This window comes from Girardinichthys multiradiatus, chromosome 18, assembly GCF_021462225.1.
Source record: "Girardinichthys multiradiatus isolate DD_20200921_A chromosome 18, DD_fGirMul_XY1, whole genome shotgun sequence".
In the NCBI taxonomy this organism is placed as follows: Eukaryota; Metazoa; Chordata; class Actinopteri; order Cyprinodontiformes; family Goodeidae; genus Girardinichthys; species Girardinichthys multiradiatus.
In genome coordinates this window covers 49,689,386-49,706,221 of record NC_061810.1, presented here as the reverse complement: position 1 = coordinate 49,706,221, position 16,836 = coordinate 49,689,386, and the positions used below count along the sequence as shown (strand labels likewise).

At 42.5% G+C, this 16,836-nt stretch overlaps 1 protein-coding gene across 3 annotated transcripts in view; it reads left to right on the top strand.

Moving 5' to 3' along the window:
• Positions 1-16,836, top strand: part of plekhg2 (pleckstrin homology domain containing, family G (with RhoGef domain) member 2) — a 110,168-nt gene that overhangs the window by 12,576 nt on the left and 80,756 nt on the right. For 2 of the 3 annotated variants that reach the window (XM_047391853.1, XM_047391852.1), the window contains exon 2: positions 3,027-3,104. In XM_047391853.1, the coding sequence (XP_047247809.1) occupies positions 3,056-3,104 (49 nt within the window). In that variant the 5' untranslated portion in view covers positions 3,027-3,055. Of the gene's footprint in view, positions 1-3,026; positions 3,105-15,970; positions 16,027-16,836 lie in introns of those variants that run through there. The other variant, XM_047391854.1, reaches the window with a different exon arrangement.

Genomic DNA, 16,836 nt, shown 5'->3' with positions numbered 1-16,836 from the left:
GTACTTTTAGGGCACTTACAGGGAAATCCCAGGACAAATAATATTGGTTATTAGTTGTTATTAATGTGACATACTACATTTCAATGTCACTAATATGCTATAGATTATTTATTAAGATATTAAAATCACATGAAACAGCAGGTTAGTCCTTTAATGCAATATTTCCATTAAATGTGATGCAAGGGTAAGGACATTTTTTATATGGTTTTAAAAGGTGTAAAATAACAATTTGAATAATTTTTAATTTATAGCCTGGTTGTTATGAAGTAAGACTCGCAACCCATTGACATTTTGTGTTACAAAAACAAGCTGGAACCTGTAAGTAACCAGTAGACATCCTCCAACTACCCTTCAGGTACCCTGTAGGCTGCATTACACATCTTGCTACTAGATTTTAGAATGATTACGTGTCACGCAGCAGAAAGTTGCATTTTGAACGGTTGGAGGTTTGTTGTCAGAATCAGAGTTGTGGTAAAAGTCATGGAAATGCTGGGCGTCGTTTCTGCAGATTCAGGCTGCATTTCCTGCAGCTTCACGGCTTCTGTTGCAGGTCTGCACTCAGAGCAGCTTCACGGCTGGTTGGTCAAAAAGAGTCACATGAATAGCTGCCAGCAGCTCCCATGAAACAAACCAACAGACTGTAACGCAAACATAACAAAGAGCTAATAAAGGAGGCCCGATAAAGATGAGCTGGTTCTGGTTTTCAGAGACTTCCACCCTGATGAAAAGACATGGAGCAAATAGAATCACAGAGCTCAGCATGTTGGGTTTATTATGCATTTTTTTCAATACTCTCTGTGGTTTTTAATTAGTTTCTTAAAGCTGGAAGAAATCCTGGAAGTTCTGGTTTCCCGTTTATGCTGAAGTTGGATTCAGATTGGTTCTGTGCAGAACAAACACCCGTAGCCACGTGACGGGATGCATTGTGGGAGCTCACGTTGTTCCTGCATCAGAGCTTAGAGGAGGTTGAGGAAGGCGAGGAGGGCTCGGTTCGATAAGAGTGACTGGTTGTCCTAGAAACACAAAACACACACACAGACTGTGAATGAAAGTGTTGGTCTGCTCTCTGTGTGTTTGATGAGGTGAGTTTGGACCGGATGCACCTGGAAACACCTCCACAGGTGATGATGAGGTTAGATTGTTCAGGGATTATTTACACTGACACATTAAACACACATGGGTTTGTTTAATGGTATAAATCTCTTTAACCATTCACTTTCTGAGAGCTCAAGCCCTTTATGGATAAAAAAGTCTCAAATCCAGACCAATTATTATACTTTATTTATTTCATTTGTTAATAAGATGCATTAAATGCCGCAACCATTTCCAAAGGGGTCACTTGTAATACTCCCATTTCCTCTCTCAACATTTAAGGCTGCTCTGGTGTCCTTTATTCAGCTTTGCCTTTGGAAGGTCTCTGGAAGAGATGTGGTCTTAAAGACATCAGATGTTCTAAAATCTCTGCTCATGAGCTTTGCCAAGGGCACAGATACAAGCCCATACCATGATACAACCAAATACTATGAATGGAAACTGGTAGGGAACACTTGATGATGTGTGGGTTCTGTAGCTTATCAAGGACCTGTCTCTGTTGGACCTGAAATGTTTAAGATTTGATAATCAGGCGGATAAAATGGATTCCTTCAGACGGTTTTCATGGATTTATGTCTCATCGCAGCAGGAATAACACTGAGTCAAACTTCGTGCTCCGATTCTTAAAACCGTGAGAGCAACCTGAGTCATTCCTGCTGTAAATGTCCATCGGGAAACCATTCTACATGCCCAGCATCGGGTTTCAGTGTCTGAACCAGAACGTCTCCAGGGAAATGAAAGTTGGAGTTTGGAAAGGTGAGGGACACATGTCCGTATGTTCAACCTCGCTGTAAGTTCATCTTTTATTAACCACAGCGTTGGAGCAGATCTATGACTCCTTGCTCGCTCTGGGTCATTTTCTCTCTGCAGAACCTCAATTTAAAAGAAAGACAATCTGGGAATGCAATATCCAACATGAAACTTTATCTGGACATTTAGAAGTTCCGACAGGAGAAGCTGTTTTTCAGACTGATGAACTCCTTCTAACTGACTGTAGCGTGCTGACAGAAAGGAGCCTGGCTGTGGTTAGAACTTTGAAACCGGGCCTGGACATCTAGTTGGCTTCTCATCTAACGCCACATTTGTTTTAAATTCTTCCACCAAGTTCTCATCCTTGACCTCGCTTGTGTGGTTTCATTTCCTTTATCAGACTGATTAAAGTTCTGTTTGCTTTAAAAGACAATGCTTGATCTGATTTGTTTGTTAAGTTCTAGTGTTCTGGGGAACGAGCCATCTGTTGGGTCAGGATTAACCCAGTGGATGGACTGAAGTAAACCTTCACGTGATTTCTAATCTCAATTGTTTTTATTTCAGTGTTTTGGCTGCATTTGGGTAATCCAGTCCTGAACTGAGTCAGAAATGTCTTTAGGGCTTGAAAATCTGGCTGCTGTAAAAATTCTGACCCAGTCTACGCAAACAGGTGTTCCCACCATCACAAAAGGATTTCAACCAGCAACCTCCTGAACAGTTGTGCATCTGGTTTATATTACGGAGACTCAGAGGCTGGTCTTTCCCCATCGTAGCTCGCTGCCTCCCCCTCTGTGACCCACATCCCTGGTCTCTGAGGAGACAGCTGCAGGAACACTTGTTTGTGTCCTGTGGGCTAACTGGGTCAGACTGTAACTGTATCAATGAGTTTGTAGGAGGCTGTTACACACCGCCGGTCTCACACACACACACACTCACACACACTCCCAGAGTAATATGAAGAGAGTGAATTCTTGTCTTCCAGCCAAACATTACATCTGTTCTCACAGTTTTCACACAAAAGAAGCTCGAGCGCTCCGTGATGGTCCTCCTCTCCTCTGTTAGACAGCATTTAAAAAGGTTTCCTCTGCTGGTTCCTTTTCTATCCTGTTTTTAATTTAAAAAAGTCAAAGATGTGAACGAGATTTGTTGGATCTAACTGCTGTTTCTGTCCTGGTTTTCTCCAGGTTTCTGCTTCCTTTGATATCCTCACACCATGCCTGAGGGGTCACGGCGTGGCAGTCAGAGATCGCCCAGTAACTCAGGTAAACTGGACCATTCAGACACACAGCTGTTTCCATTAATAAACATACACAGACTGGTTTCAGACTGGACAACATGAAGGGAAGTCTTCCTCAAGGATGGGTACCTTTCACATTTGAACCGATACGGTTCCATTGCCCGGTACCTGGGAATCAATACCGGTACTCAACCTTTGGATGTGTTTATGTGGTAATAAATGTTAATTTGTTTAACAATCTCATGTTGCTGCAGACGACAAGTCACTAACTGATGCAGCCATGCTAACGGAGCCAAATGCAGAAGTTGTAGCCGTAGATCTGAGGCTGTCTCTTCAGCCTTGAGAATCTTCTGGTGCTTAACCAGGAGCTTCCTCAGATTAGAAGTATTCCTGCAGCGAGCGTAATCTGCACCACATTTCTAGCGCTTTCTATCAGCCATGCTTTGTTGAAGTTACCAGCGGCTACTGACATCATTACGCTCTTGTGCGTGCAATGATGTGTTCATGGAAATTTGCCCGCTCTTCCACTCCCTCAGTTTCACAATGATGCGTTTAGGTAACGAAACATGGTCCGTATGACTTTATGTGAATTGGTACTCTGTAGCTATAAAAGTACCGAATTGGTTTTCCTGCAGAAAAACTACACCAGCCATTAAGCAGCTCCTAGGATCATTCTGGCTGGATGTTGGACTACTCTGCTGGGAGGACTGGTGGAGTTCTATACAGGACATTTGGCTCATTCATGTGGGCAGCTCCAGGTTTCAGTCCAGCCTGCAGGTGCAGGAGCTTCTTTCTTGGTTTCCACCCTGTAAGTCCATTATGACTTCAACTGGCCTGGATATTGGTCTTCTAGAAGTTTTCTATTCCTGATCAGTTTCCTTTCATCTGAGGGTGGCAGTTTGGGGTTCCTTCAAGACCTTATACAAAGTGGCGACACATCTGTATAACTTATATCTCAGTACAGATGTTTGATTGGATGGCATTGGAATATGCAGTTGTTTAGAAATAGCTTTAAATTTACCCCTGACCTTTTTGGACTTTCTCAGTGTTTTTTTTGTTGGTTAGACAAGTCAACACTGTGGGATAATTCCTTTTAAAGCTGCCACCTTCAGCCCACCATGGTCACTAACCCGAAGTTAACAGGGCTTGGTCAAGTTATAAGACTTTCTAGAATCTTCAGCACCAAGGATTCAGCTGAAGATGTCTGTATGTATAATTATGACCCTGTGTGGAGATTAGAGAAGATCCACCATAAACTCAAATTTATGCAAAAAGGTCTGGTTTTTAAAGATCATTTCAGATGTAGCAGATGTTTTTTTCTCCTCAGGAAGTGAAAACCTAAGCTGGAGAAAGTTCAGGTCTCTGGTTTTTCTTAAAAGTTCTGCTTTATGGTCAATAATTACATTTTTGAGGCAAGAAGAGATTTCTGGACCCCCTTCAACACCTCACTTTAATGTCAGCAGAACTTTTTACCAACAGGTTGTCATAATGATAATGGGTCAGCTCTCTTCTGTTGGCTGTTAAAGTGGTTGACTGGAACTCAATCGTAGAACCTTTATTGCTTTCCTACATGTATGTTTGGTGGAGGTCCATTTCTTTCACGTGTCCTGTCGTGGCATATTAGGCATCCCACATGGAGAAGCTGGTTACCTGCACCAGAACAACTTCGCTCTAGAAGAGGTTTTCTAGAGATGGTTTTATTAAAACAGGGTTGCATCTGGCATCAATAAAATATGCATTAATAAAATATGAACCTATGCTTGTATGACCTTCAACCTTTTTAGTTATTTGTATGTGTACATGTTTAAAGTTTTGGTTAGATATCTACTTGATGGAGATCATGTAGGATGTGGAAGAGTTGTTTGGAAGGTAAATCTCCTCCAGGATCCTAAGGGAGCTCCATATGTTCTGAATATTATTTGGGAACATTTGCAACTTTTTAGATTCAGAGATTGTACAGCGTACATATTACTTCTGGCCCAGGAATGTTGTAGGGTCTCCCGTGAGGAGCTGGAGAATGCTGTCGGGAAGAAGGTCTGCCTCCTGGACCTTCACAGCCTCATTTCTGGTTGATGGATGAAAACAGATGGACAAAATGTTCAGAGTACCTGTTTCTGTTTGGTGGAGTAACACTTCTGTCATGATGCTGGAGGTTTGTCTCCTGTTATCAAGATAAAAACATGTTTAAAGTTAGATGTTCAGATGAGCTGCAGCTTCATGGGAAAATGGCTGCAGCTCATCTGAGTCACTTTGAGTGGATTTATTTCAGTCTGGACTCACTTTTCTGTGTTAGCTGTGACTTCCTGTCAGCAGAGCAGAGAGGCCTTGCAGGAGCAACACTAACTCACACACACACACACATACACACATACACACATACACACATACACACACACACACACACATACACACATACACACATACACACATACACACACACACACACACACACACACACACACCTCGAAAGCAGTTAAATTTCTGACCTTGCACTGCAATTAACATGGGGGCAAATGACGTGCACAGAAACACAACATGGGCTGTGTGCTCAGAGAAAGTCACCGATGCAGAGTGTGTGTGTGTGTATGTGTGTATGTGTGTATGTGTGTGTGTGTGTATGTGTGTATGTGTGTGTGTGTGTATGTGTGTATGTGTGTATGTGTGTGTGTGTGTGTGTGTGTGTGTGTGTGTGTGTGTGTGTGTGTGTGTGTGTGTGTGTGTGTGTGTGCAGGAAGCTGCATGGTTTGTGGTGATAAAGTGTAGCTCCGAACAATGTTTCAGTTGTGACAAGCGCTTAGACCAAGTTGCCATAAAAGGTCTCAGCAGATCTCTTGATTATAACCGTAGAAAAGAAGGAGGCAGAAAATAGAGAGAACGCCCAAGATAAGGCTGAGCTGAACCGAGCAGCACCGACTGGAGGAGAAAGGGAGGTGTTGGAGCAATGCATGAAAGCTAACCAATGTTCCATTCTGAGCTCTGAACCGCCTGTTAGAACTCTGATAAGACAAAGTTTCTTCTTTTCCTGTCTCACTGAAACGTTTCACATCAAGCATGTAAATATTAGACAAAGGTAACCTGAGTTAATACAATACGCAGTTCTCAAAGTTAATTTATTAAGTTAATAAATCTGTCCAACCGATGCACCCTATGTGAAATGCAATGACCCCATGGACCAAATAACCGCACCTTGGGAGAAACAGCTGCCATCAGGTGTCTGTGATAACTGCTAATGAGTCTTTAACATTTCTGTGGAGGTATTTTAGCCCACTCTGTTTTGCCAAATTGTTTTAATTCAGACATATTGGAGTGTGTTCCAGTGGGAACAACCTGTTTTAGATCATGCCTCAGCGAGGTGGACTTGGTGGTGTTCTTTGGATCATTGTCTTGCTTCAGAACCCAAGTGAGCTTGAGCTTAAGACCAGACACTGGTGGCCTTGAGTTGCTTTGGGTCAGCAGTGGTTCTGGCCTTGGAATTCCTTCATGGAGGCTATTTTTGACCAGCACTTTTTTTTATTGTTGAATCGTGAAGGCAGTGAGGCCTGCTCAGATTTAGATGTTGTTCTGGGTTCTTCTCTGAGCTCCTGGATGCTTCATTGATGAGGTCTTCGGGTAATTTTGGTAGGCCAGCCACTCCAGAGAGGGCTCTCCACTGTTCCATGTTTTCTCCATGTGTAGGTAATGATTCTCTTGGCCTTGGTAAATATTTCCAGATTGATGGATTTTAATGACTTTGTTTCTCACCTGTTATTGAATTTTTTTAGATGAAACCACAATGTGTTCCTTTTTAAGATTGTTTAGTGTACTTTGTGTTGACAGACAGGTCCTGTTTAACGTATTTCTTTATTTTACAGATTTGTTTGTAAAATGTCTTTAGTGAAATTAAACCAAAAATGCTGAAAATGAGTTCGATACCTCTCTTGAGGAAAAGGGTGGCTTGTCCTCTTCAGGTTGGAGGGGAGTTCCTGCCTCAAGTGGAGGAGTTTAAGTACCTCTTGTTCACGAGTGAGGGAAGAATGGAGCAGGAGATCGACAGACGGATTAGTGCGGCTGCCGCAGTAATGGGGGCACTCTGCTGGTCCGTTGTAGGGAAGAGAGAGCTGAGCCGAAAAGCAAAGCTCCCAATTTACCGGTCGGTCTACGTTCCTACCGTCACCTATGGCCATGAACTTTGGGTCATGACCGAAAGAACGAGATCCCGGATACAAGCGGCTGAAATGAGCTTCCTCCATAGGGTGGCCGGGCACTCCCTTAGAGATAGGGTGAGGAGCTCGGCCATCCGGGAGGAGCTCGGAGTAGAGCCGCTGCTCCTCCACATCGAGAGGAGCCAGTTGAGGTGGCTCGGGCATCTATACCGGATGCCTCCTGGACGCCTTCCTCAGGAGGTGTTCCAGGTACTTCCCACCGGGAGGTGGCCCAGGGGACGGCCCGGGACACGCTGGAAGGACTACGTCTCTCGGCTGGCCTGGGAACGCCTTGGGCTCCCCCCGGAGGAGCTGGAAGAGGTGTTTGGGTAGAGGGACGTCTGGGTGTCTCTGCTGAATCTGCTGCCCCCGCGACCCGGTCCCGGATAAGCGGAAGACGAGGAGTACAAGTACGAGTAATACTTCTCTTGAGTATTTAAATCTTAATCTGTTAAAGTCAAGGTAAGAATGAAGGTTTCAATTAAATTAAATTCAGTTTATTTATATAGCGCCAATTCACAACACATGTTGTCTCAAGGTTCTTCACAAAGTCAGGTTCATACATTCCAATTAATCCTAACAATTGAACAGTGCAGTCAAAGTTAGTTTTTTATTCAAATTGGATAAAAAGTTTTTCTGTCTAAGGAAACCCAGCAGATTGCATCCAGTCAGTGACTTGCAGCATTCACTCCTCCTGGATGAGCATGTAGAGACAGTGAACAGTCACTGGTGTTGACTTTGCAGCAATCCCTCATACTGAGCATGCATGTAGCGACAGTGGAGAGGAAAAACTCCCTTTTAACAGGAAAAAACCTCCAGCAGAACCAGAACCAGGCTCAGTGTGAGCGGCCATCTGCCACGACCGACTGGGGGTTTGAGAGAACAGAGCAGAGACACAAAGAGAACAAAGAAGCAATGATCCAGGAGTACTTTCTATGGGAAGGAAAAGTAAAAGTTAATGGATGTAGCTCCTTTAGTCGTTTCATTTAGAAAGAAAGAACAGATAAACTCTGAGCCAGTTTTCAAGGTTAGAGTCTGAAAGAGAGCAGATAGAGTTAGTCACAGTAGAAGCTCAGTCAATCGCCATGTCTAGGAGAGAGAAAGGGTTAAACACTAAAAGACAGGGCCATGTGGATCACCGGTAGAAGGTGACCATTAAGTTGTTGGCAGCAGAAGCTTGGACAATCCCCCTCTCCAGAAAGGTGTCACAGGTAGACACAGAGTCAGGCCAGGTGTACCTTCTAGGAAGAGAAAAGAGAGAACAAAGTTAAAAGCTGAAATAACAGCAAATAATGCAGAATTGGAGAGTAGTGTGAGAATGTAACAAAGAGGGTGAAAGTGGTCATTATGTCCTCCAGCAGCCGAAGCCTATAGCAGCATAACTACAGAGATAGCTCAGGATAACCTAAGCCACTCTAACTATAAGCTTTATCAAAAAGGAAAGTTTTAAACCTAGCCTTAAAAGTAGACAGGGTGTCTGCCTCACGGACTAAAACTGGGAGCTGATAACTAAAGGATCTGCCTCCCATTCTACTTCTAGAGACTCTAGGAACCACCAGTAAACCTGCAGTCTGAGAACAAAGTGCTCTGTTAGGAACATATGGACCAATCAGATCTCTGATGTATGATGGAGCTAGATCATTAAGGGCTTTATATGTGAGGAGGAGAATTTTAAATTCTATTCTGGATTTAACAGGGAGCCAATGAAGGGAAGCTAAAATAAGAGAAATATGATCTCTCTTTTTAATTTTCATCAGAACTCTTGCTGCAGCATTTTGAATCAGCTGAAGGCTTTTAACTGCATTTTGTGGACATCCTGATAGTAAAGAATTACAATAGTCCAGCCTTGAAGTAACAAATGCATGGACTAGTTTTTCAGCATCACTCCTGGATAGGATATTTCTAATTTTGGCAATGTTCCGGAGATGAAAGAAGGAAATCCTAGAAACCTGTTTAATATGGGATTTAAATGACATGTCCTGGTGAAAAATAACACCAAGGTTTTTTACTTTATTATCGGTGGTCAATTTAATGCCATCTAGGTTAAGTGATTGACTAAGCAGTTTCTTTTTTAAAGACTCCGGTCCAAAGACGACAACTTCTGTCTTGTCTGAATTTAGAAGCAGAAAATTTAAAGTCATCCAAGTTTTTATATCTTCAAGACATGCTTGTAGTCTATCTAACTGGTTGGGTTCATCAGGATTTATGGATAAGTAAAGCTGAGTATCATTAGCGTAACAGTGAAAATTTATCCCATGCTGCCTAATAATTTGACCTATTGGAAGCATATATATAGTAAAGAGAATTGGCCCAAGTACTGAACCCTGTGGTACTCCACAATTAACCCTGGAGTTTAAAGATGATTTATCATTTACAGATAAGATTTAAACCAGCCTAGTGCTGGTTTCTATTGTTGATTTGAAAATTTAAAAAAGTGAGAGGAAATCAGGGGGAGGAATGTAAAGTTCAACGGTCAGTCAGCTTCATAGACTGCTGAGGGGAGTTCACTTATCACTCCAGGAATTATTGTAAACACAAGGAAGCTCGGTGCGTGTGTGGGTTCAGAGGTCATGAGGGTTACCATGACATCAGTCCTTTGGATCATAAACGATGATGTGAAAGGACGGAATTTCCTGTTTTTGTGTGTGTGCAGATATTTCAGTTTATTTGTGCTGGAGCCTGAAAGATTTTACTTTCACACACACACACACACACACACACACACACACACACACACACACACACACACACACACACACACACACACACACACAGACACACACACACACTCAGCAGGCCAGCCCTTCCAACTCTTTGCTGGAGGCCATGAAGATGTCCGGTGTTCCTGGGCTTATCTTCAGTATTGTCAAAGCGTCTGGACCTGGCGCTCATTTTTAAAAAGGAATCTGGGAATATAAAAAACTATCCAAAGTGCTCAGGTAGACGTTTGCTCTTCAGAACTGAAGAAGCCTTCGGGATGAGGGGCGATACGTCTTCAACTGTAATAAGGATGATAATTTCCTGAATGAATGAGATTGTATACCAGCATATAAAAATAACCTGCCAGCTACTGAAACATCTGGTAACATAAATGAAAATATTTGCCTTTTGCCTCAGCTCTCTCTTCATCAAAACAGACCGGCACAGAGCCCCATTACTGCGGCGCCGCACCGATCCTGTCGAAGAAGGATCTTGGGTCGGACCAAAGCGCAGACAAGAGCTCGGTAGCCGCATCATAGTTTATTCTTAAAAAAGGTCGAAACGTAACAAAAACACTGCAGGTATGAATCCAGAGACAAAATCCAAAACTTTCAAAACACTGCAGGTACTTTGGCAAAACGTAGCATAAGCGAGGCAAAAACAAAACATAGTCACGGTAGGGAAAGGGGTAATCAACAGAATAACAGAAGGAACCAGCCTGGAACAGAGACACCAAACCAACTAATATACTGGGGAAATAACAAAAGCAGATAATCAAGGGAACAGGTGCGACAAGGGGGCAGGGAAGAAGCAGGAACAAGTGAAACAAATACAAAGGCTGAGGATGAGTGAAAGCACTAAACAAACAACAGAAAACACAAACTAAGCAAGAGAATAAATCAGAGGAGGAAATAAAGAACTAGAATAACTATGAACTAAAGTAAACAGAGAAACTAGAGGGGAACATAGACACAATAACCTAAGAAATAAACAAAGAGCCATAAGGAGAATCTAAATTACAAAATAAACCATCACAAGAACCCACAAAGTCCAAAATGTCACTCCATGACAGATCCATCTGTCAATCTCCCGCTCCATTCTGCCCTCACTCGTGAACAAGACCCCAAGATACTTGAACTCCTCCACTTGAGACAGGAGCTCCCCATCTAACCTGGAGGGCAAGCCACCCTTTTCCGATCGAGAACCATGGACTCGGACTTGGAGGAGCTGATCCTCATTGCAGCCGCTTCACACTCGGTTGCAAACCATCCGAGTGGATGCTGTAGGTCTTGGCTAGAGGGGGCCACCTGCAAAAACAAGAGACGAAATCCACTGGTCCCCAAACCAGACCCCTTCTGGCTGCACCTAGAAATCTTGTTCATGAAAATTATGAACAGGACCAGTGACAAATGGCAGCCCTGCGGGAGTCCAACATGCACTGGGAACAGATCCGACTTAGTGCTGGCAATTCAACGCAAACTCCTCTTCCTCTTGTACAGAGACCGGATGGCCCCTAATAAAGAGCCCCCGACTCCGTACGCCTGCAGCGTCCCTCACAATGTACCATGGGGGACACGGTCGAATGCCTTCTCAAGGTCCACAAAACACATGTGAACCGGTTGGGCAAACTCCCATGAACCCTCCAGCACCCTGCAGAGGGTGTAGAGCGGGTCCAGTATTCCATGACTGGGACGAAAACCCCACTGCTCCTCCTGAAGCCGAGGTTTGACTATCGGCCCGACTCTCCTCTCCAACACCCTAGATAGATAAAGTAAGTTAAGTTAAATTAAATAAAGCTGTGTAAGATAATTAGGCTAAGCAAATGTAAGCTAAGTTAGAGCTAGGCTACGCTGGAGTAAATGAAGCGAAGCTAAAGTTGAGTAAGATAAGCTAAAAATAACTAAGATGAAGGTAAGTAGCTAAACTAAATAGTTGGGTATAGACACCAGCCCCCTGTAAGTATTATGTTTATTAAATATATATATATAATTATAATTTAAAATCATTATTTAGAAAAATAATTCTCCAAACCAAAAATCATTGTTTAAGAATAGAAATCAGAGATGTCCTCTGGTGTTGTGATTATGGGCTCCACGCTAAATCTTACCTTCACCTAACTAACAAGCACTATTCTACACAAACGGAATAATAATGACTACTTAACAATAATAATGAATAAAATATATGCGCATTGACTGTCAATGAAGATCAAACCAGCAGTTTTATGGACAAAATGTGCAATTTGGGTTAACTTGGAAAGACTTGGAAGTCCTCCTGGTGCTGATGTCTTAATGGCTGCGATCAGCTGTTAGACGGTGGGCTGCGCGCTTAGCCAATAGCAGCTGATTGACCCGAATCTCGAACAAAGGGTCAGAAAACTCTTAGACGGGAACTCAGTGGAAAAACTCCAGTAATAATACTGGGACATAGGAGTGGTCAGATGAGGCCCAGACCGCAGCTGCTTTGAACGGAGAACTTTTAAAAGTCCAACTTCTAACTCCTGGCTGATTTGGGATCAGCCGGGCAAAAACATGAGCACGCACCTTGCCCATCCATGCTTCGCGATTCAGCCGCACAGCAAGTTGCAGTTGACTGAATCAACAAGGGGTCTCTTTTTGGAAATAAAACCTCTGTGGGTTTCAACCTGCGCTTGAGTGTCGGCGTGGTCTTCGATCGGTTATGAATCTTCTGACCTTCTTGTATCCATCAGAATTCTAGTTTTCAAGCTCTTCCACGGATGGCTGTGTGGAGAAAAAATTTTCGCCTGGGAGCTTTTGTCTCTCCAGATATGTGCCTCTGTTGCATCATCCCATGAGACACGCTGGAAATGGCGACAAAAGTGGTTGACCCCAGCACCCCCCAGCAAGCTTACCAGTTCAAGCGGTTGTAGATGGATGGATATCTATCGTATACATGTTAGAAGAGATAAAAACAGTTTTTACAAGCACATAAAATAGGCCAAACCAGTACCCATCTGATGTTCGGTGTCAGAACAGTTTGGAAATCACTGCCTTAAATGATTAGAAGGATGTCTGACAACTTGGAAGGGAAATATGAAGAGATGAGGGCTGTCTTCATCAGACCTGAAGTTTCTTCTGTCCTGAAATATTTTACTGCAGAAGCAGAAACTTGTTCATCAGTCAAACACTTGATGACAGCCGGGAGCTGCTCTCTCATTACTGTAATCACACACAAAGGAATCCTCTCCATCTCAAAGCATGTATTTAAAGGGAAATTCCACCTTATAATGGCATCCACAGCTTGCTGCCTGGAGGCCAACTTCTGTGTTTGTGGGACTGAAAGACTAAGGCTCTGTCACTCTGAATACAGCTTTACCTCACTGCTGCTCACATTACTGGCGACTGCCTTCTCGTTTCAGAGGTTTTAATCATTTTCCACTGTTGGAATTAGATTTGCGTTCCAATTTATTTCTAACTTAAATCCATTTTGTTGAGCTGTTCTTCATCTAGGATTGTAGAGATGTTGATTGGAATGCTGCCGATTGCCTTAATTCAACAGCAAACAGGGATCTGCATCAAACATGTTTTTAACAGACAAGAAATCATAGTCCTTCACTTCTAGTCAAAACAAAATAAGTTTGTTATCCTGAAAATGCCGCTGGATCCCAAATCTCCAGAAAAAAACACAAACCAAAACAGTGAATATTTAGGAAAGTTGTTTCTGCTATCTCTGAAGAACCAGACAAGAACAGTTAGTGCATCTGATTACCAGCCTCTAAAACAGCTTCTATTCAGTTTGGCTATAAGCTCAGAGCCACGTTAACCCACAGCTTGGAGCGTTGTTGTCATGATTTGTGGGTCTTTTTGGGTTCTTCTTCTTATTGTTATTGATAGATTTTGAATCATGCCTCTGTTATTTTCCTGGTCATGCTTTAGTTTTTGTCTTCTAGTTCATGTTTTGTCAAGTTGGGTTTTTTGGATCTGGTTACACTTTAGTTTCACGGTTTACTAGTTGTGTTTAAGTTTTGCTACAGCCACGTTTTGTTCTCTCCTGTCTTCAATCATCTTCATTCGGTTCACCTGCACCTAGAATTCAGTCTCCTCGTTTCACCTGGTTCTTGCTCCATATATACACATCTGTTCTGTTCATTCCTCGCGGAAACATTTTGGATCTTTCACTCACACTGTTCATGTATTGTCCTTTTGCTCATGCCAAGCCTGTCTTGCTAGCCTGCCCATGTCTGTCTTTGCCATCGCCCTCTGAAGTAAGTTTTTGGTTCATTAAATCATTTCACCTACTGTCATGTTGCCTGCTTGTCTCCATTCCGGGGTCCTCCGCTACACAAACCTTGACAGTTGTGTTAATAGGTATGTACAGGGGTTCACTAACAACTCTTCTGGCTTGTGGAAAGAAACGGTGAATGTGGTCCTTGCTCTGATGGGGCTGATGGTAGCATCTGAACCAGATAATGTGAAGGATGTGATGGAGGCTGACGAAGATGTCTTCAGTGTCGATGGAGGAGAGTAACTGTCTGCAAAACTCTGTTCCTCTAATCTGTCTGACATCTGAGGCCTTTTGAATGTTTGTATCTCTCACTTGAACATATTACCTGTTCTTCTGCTGGTAACGTGATCCACTCAGTAATTTTTGCAGAAGCTTTAATGTCACCCTAGGACCAGTATTATTAAAAAGATGCTAAGAGGATTATAACTGCGTTTGGACTCTGCGATCGTCACAGAGTCAGGCTAATAGTTGGTGATTCCTAAGATAAGATAAGAAATTGTGCCTCAGTGCTATAAAAAGTCAACTTGCTTTCCAAAACTTGAGCATTTGATTCCAGTTTCCTTACAAATGTGCCCCTTGGACAAGGCATTTAACCTTAAGTTGCCTACTGGTCTGTGTATTGAAGTATGCATGTGTGCGTATTTGTGAGTATGATTGGGTGAATGTGGCTCAAGTACTGTGAGTGGTTGGTATGACTGTGAAAGTACTATATCAATTCAGTCTATTTACCATTTTTACCATAAGATAAAATATCAAAAGGCTAAGCTAAGGCAAAATAACCTAAAACATTAAACTAACAATATAAAAGGTAAACTAAGCTAAGCTAAAATATGGTAAAGTAAGATAACATAAGCAACAAGCTACGAAAATAAAGGCCAAGATAAGCTACGTTAAATTTAGCTAGGATAGGGTAAATTAAACAAAGATTGCATAAGCAAAGGAATGTAAGCTAAGCTATGCTAAGGAAAAATAAGCTAAAAAACATTAAACTACTAAAATAAAGGCTAAGAAAAAATATGCTATGCTATATTAAGCTAAGATGGATAAGTTAAAAAATGAAAAGGCAAAATATAAAGGACAATAAACTACTGAAATAAAGGCTAAGATATTATGAATAACATCAAGCTAAGCGGAGAGTGTGTGTTTTGTATAAATTCTTTGTTCTTTTAGTTAATTTACTGGGAGGTTTCTTCAGGTGTTCGGTCTTGTTCTGTACTGGACTGCTAACAAAACTGAAGGAGACATTTAAAGGTTGTGGGTTTGAGTCCACCCAAAGTCACCATTTCACTGTATCTTGTTGAACCTAATTGGGGGTGAGGGGTTCTGGGGTCGGGATTGGGGGGATGGGGCAAGAGGCAGAGGACAGGTGCAATATGAACTTATTTAGTAAAGCTGAGCATCACCAACTGTAGAAGGTTTCTGACAAACGTACGACTGTGTGCTGTGCCAGTTTATGAGAAGTTGGAAACAAAACAAGACAAGCGTTTAACCACATCCTGGATTTTTAAAGCACACACAGATTTACTTTTTGACTGAATATCCTCTGTGTCCAAACACCACCACCCTGAAACTGGGTGCAGCTAAATCAATCAAACGTCCTGCTGCTCCAAAAATCACATTGGTCTTCACGAGGAGAAAGCATTGAAGGCAACGAGCACCTTTAACCACACGTTCACGCCCTCAAACCAGTGACAGGATAAAAAACCGTGATGTTTTATGACTCTGAGAGTAACTGACAGGCTTCAGTGAGTCTTTAAGGGTGATCAGTTATCTGCAGCATGTGGACCTACTGAAACACACACATCTACAAACGTGCAGATGGTGAGTAGGATCTTTCTAAAACTTTCTGTTTTATGATCTGTTGCCTCTGAGCTGAAACCAATTACCTCTGATTCTATCTCATCTGCATGGTTTTAGTTTCAAACATGCTCACAAAGGGGACATTTTTCATGTGAAAGGAGGTTTTTTTTTTCTTCTGAAGATCACAGAAACAGACATATCTAAAAAAAAACTCTTTACGGACGCTGGCCCGTTGAAGAAGTTCCTGGAGTCTTTTGTCAGAAAATATTACAAGCGAAAGACAACTTTCATTTTTAAAAAGGATTAATAGTCATAAAACAAATTTGGCAAGAGTTGCAAAAACATTTTTTATTTGCATTTTAGCCCCTAAAGTGTTGCTTGTCAGGCCTGCATAGTGGTACAGTTGTTCCTACTATTGTCATGCAGAAAGAAGGTTCTTGGCCCAAACAGCCGTGGAGATCTTTCTGTGTGGAGTGTGCATGGTTGGGCTCTCTCCAAGTTCTCTGGCTTCGTCCCACCATCCATAAACATGAATGGTTAATTAGCCACTCTTAATTGCCCTTAGGTTGTGACAGTGTGCCTGATTGTCTGTTCTGTTTATCATGTGACGGACAGCGACCCGGCCAGGGAGTACCCCATCCCTTGCTCCTGCCTGTCCATGATCCTGGAAGTAATAGCAGGGTATGGAAAATGGCTGGATAGACGTTCAGGCTTTGTGAATAAAATAAATCTTCTTGTAGTTTGATTCTTTTTTGGGCTCTGCCAACTGAGGCTCAGGAGCCACAGCTCAACCACCAGGCTCTCAGCAGGGATACCACCACACATTTAGAT